This window comes from Dermacentor albipictus, chromosome 1 (genome assembly GCF_038994185.2).
Source record: "Dermacentor albipictus isolate Rhodes 1998 colony chromosome 1, USDA_Dalb.pri_finalv2, whole genome shotgun sequence".
NCBI classification, from domain to species: domain Eukaryota; kingdom Metazoa; phylum Arthropoda; class Arachnida; order Ixodida; family Ixodidae; genus Dermacentor; species Dermacentor albipictus.
This window is the reverse complement of record NC_091821.1, coordinates 218,672,403-218,674,376: the sequence shown is the minus strand read 5'-3', so window position 1 is coordinate 218,674,376 and position 1,974 is coordinate 218,672,403. Positions and strand designations below refer to the sequence as shown.

General features: G+C 50.2%; 1 protein-coding gene across 1 annotated transcript; it reads left to right on the top strand.

The window, feature by feature from the left end:
- Positions 1-499: 499 nt before the first annotated feature.
- On the top strand, positions 500-1,144 carry LOC135896049 (uncharacterized). The gene has a single exon (XM_065424376.2). It carries the CDS (start codon positions 500-502, stop codon positions 1,142-1,144), a length of 645 nt encoding a protein of 214 aa, XP_065280448.2.
- Positions 1,145-1,974: the final 830 nt, after the last annotated feature.

Below are 1,974 nucleotides of genomic sequence, written 5' to 3'. Positions count from 1 at the left end.
TCGGCCTTACCATTGAGACAACGAGGTCAGCAGACGTCGACAGCACAACGAGCTCGGGGAAAACCAGCAATGATCCTCGAGCAGAAAACGGTCGACGAGGCGCGCCTTCAACAACAAGGCCTAGGGACGCCACACCCAACCGAAACCGACAGCACGACTCAAGCCCCATCGCGGTACGCGAACTCTAAACATTGATGTCAAGATGGAACGACTCAAACTGAAAAGAAGTGCACCGAGAACTCAAGTGACTAAAGTGATTTCTGACGCGGACTTATTTTTGGAGAGTCATGCAGACGAAGGAGCTGTTAATGTATTGTCTGCGAGGCTAGCGCCCTCCAAATACAGCTAAACTAGGTGGACGCAGCCATCGAGCCTTTAGTGCAAGACCAAGACGCAGAGCAAAAATATGTACGGACCATAGAATACAACGACCGTATCCTCGCACATGGCAAAACTCCGCCAGGAAGCAGAAAAAGACCTGCGAACAAAACAAGCAGAAATGGCGGCGACGCGGGCGCAGACCGACGGCCCTCCGGCGGGTGCAAAGTCCACAGTGAAACTGCCCAAGCTCGAGTTACAACGATTCAGCAACGCCGCCACGAAGTGGCGGGAGAAGTTAGAGCAAGCGGTACACGGAAACGACGGCCTCTCCACCGCCGAGAAGTTTCTGTACTTGAGATCGGTGCTTTCGGGAAAAGCCGCAGCCGCCATTGCCGGCATTCAAGTGACTGGGGCAAATTACACCACTGCGATCGAACTTCTCAAAGAGCGCTTCGGTCGACGAGATGTGCTGATTCAAGAACACCTGAATCAGTTACTCGACTTGCCACCGATACAGAACGAAAAGGAGCACATCGGCCTACGTCGACTCTATGACCACCTGCAACGGAATATCGCTGGTCTCACTGCGCTCGGAGTCAAAACGGACAGTTACGGCGCCCTGCTCTTCTCCGCACTCCTGCGAATGCTCCCAACCCATCTTGTTGTCAGATACTACAAAAGACTTTCCACTGCAAACAAAGATGACGGGATCAGCATCAAGAGTTTGCAAGCTTTTATGAAAACAGAAGTAGAGAGCCGGGAAAAGGCACTGCAACCTGGTAATCTCGGAGTCAGAGAATCAAAACAGCGAGACAAAGAATAGGGCAAACCTCAAAAAGGGTCAGCAGCTTCTCTTTCTTTCTGCGGGTATTTCGAAGCAGTCCGATCCGTATGCACTCTGTGCTGCAAAAAATCCTTCAACTCACGATTGTCAGGCGCAGATCTCATTGGATGAAAAGAAGAAAAGGCTCAGTGCAGCTGGACGGTGCTTCCGATGCTGCATAAAAGGGCACAGTTCAAGGGAATGCCGCAAGAAAAGAATAAAATGCCAGGAATGTGGCAGGAGACATCTGACTCAGGTGTGTGACCCGACAAGGAAGGCACCCGAGAACAAAGTCAGAGATTGCACTCTTGGACAGAACATAAATCTGAGAAGGTACCAACTGTGCTGCTCCAAACCGCTCAAGTATGGACGGAGGGTAGAAGAGCGCTCACTCGTCTCCTCTTTGACGGAGGTAGCCAACGAAGCTTTGTCACTAAAAACCTTCCACGTGAACTGCAACTAGAGATCATAGGTGAAGAGGACATCACAATCTACCCATTCAGAGGAGCAGGAAATATTATCAAAGAGAAGCACAGAAGAGTAAGAATTTGGCTAAGTCAATACGACCGTAAAGTGCACTCTTTAGAAGCTCTGGAAATACCGGAGATCTGCTCTGATCAGCTTCATGTTCCTGAGGACATCCTAAAAAAGGTACAAGCGGACATGGATGAACTGGCAGATGTCATGTTGCACGAGCCCATTTGATGGGAAGAGGTATCGACATTCTTACCGGTGCTGACTATTACTGGACTTTGGTGTGTGGTGAAGTCAAGAAGCTGCAAGGCGCACTAGTTGCAGTAAAGACCGAATTTGGCTGGACTCTGCAAGGA

What these genes read in the sequence shown, in the direction of transcription:
- LOC135896049 (XM_065424376.2), top strand. Translation starts at nt 500, where the DNA reads ATGGCGGCGACGCGGGCGCAGACCGACGGCCCTCCGGCGGGTGCAAAG.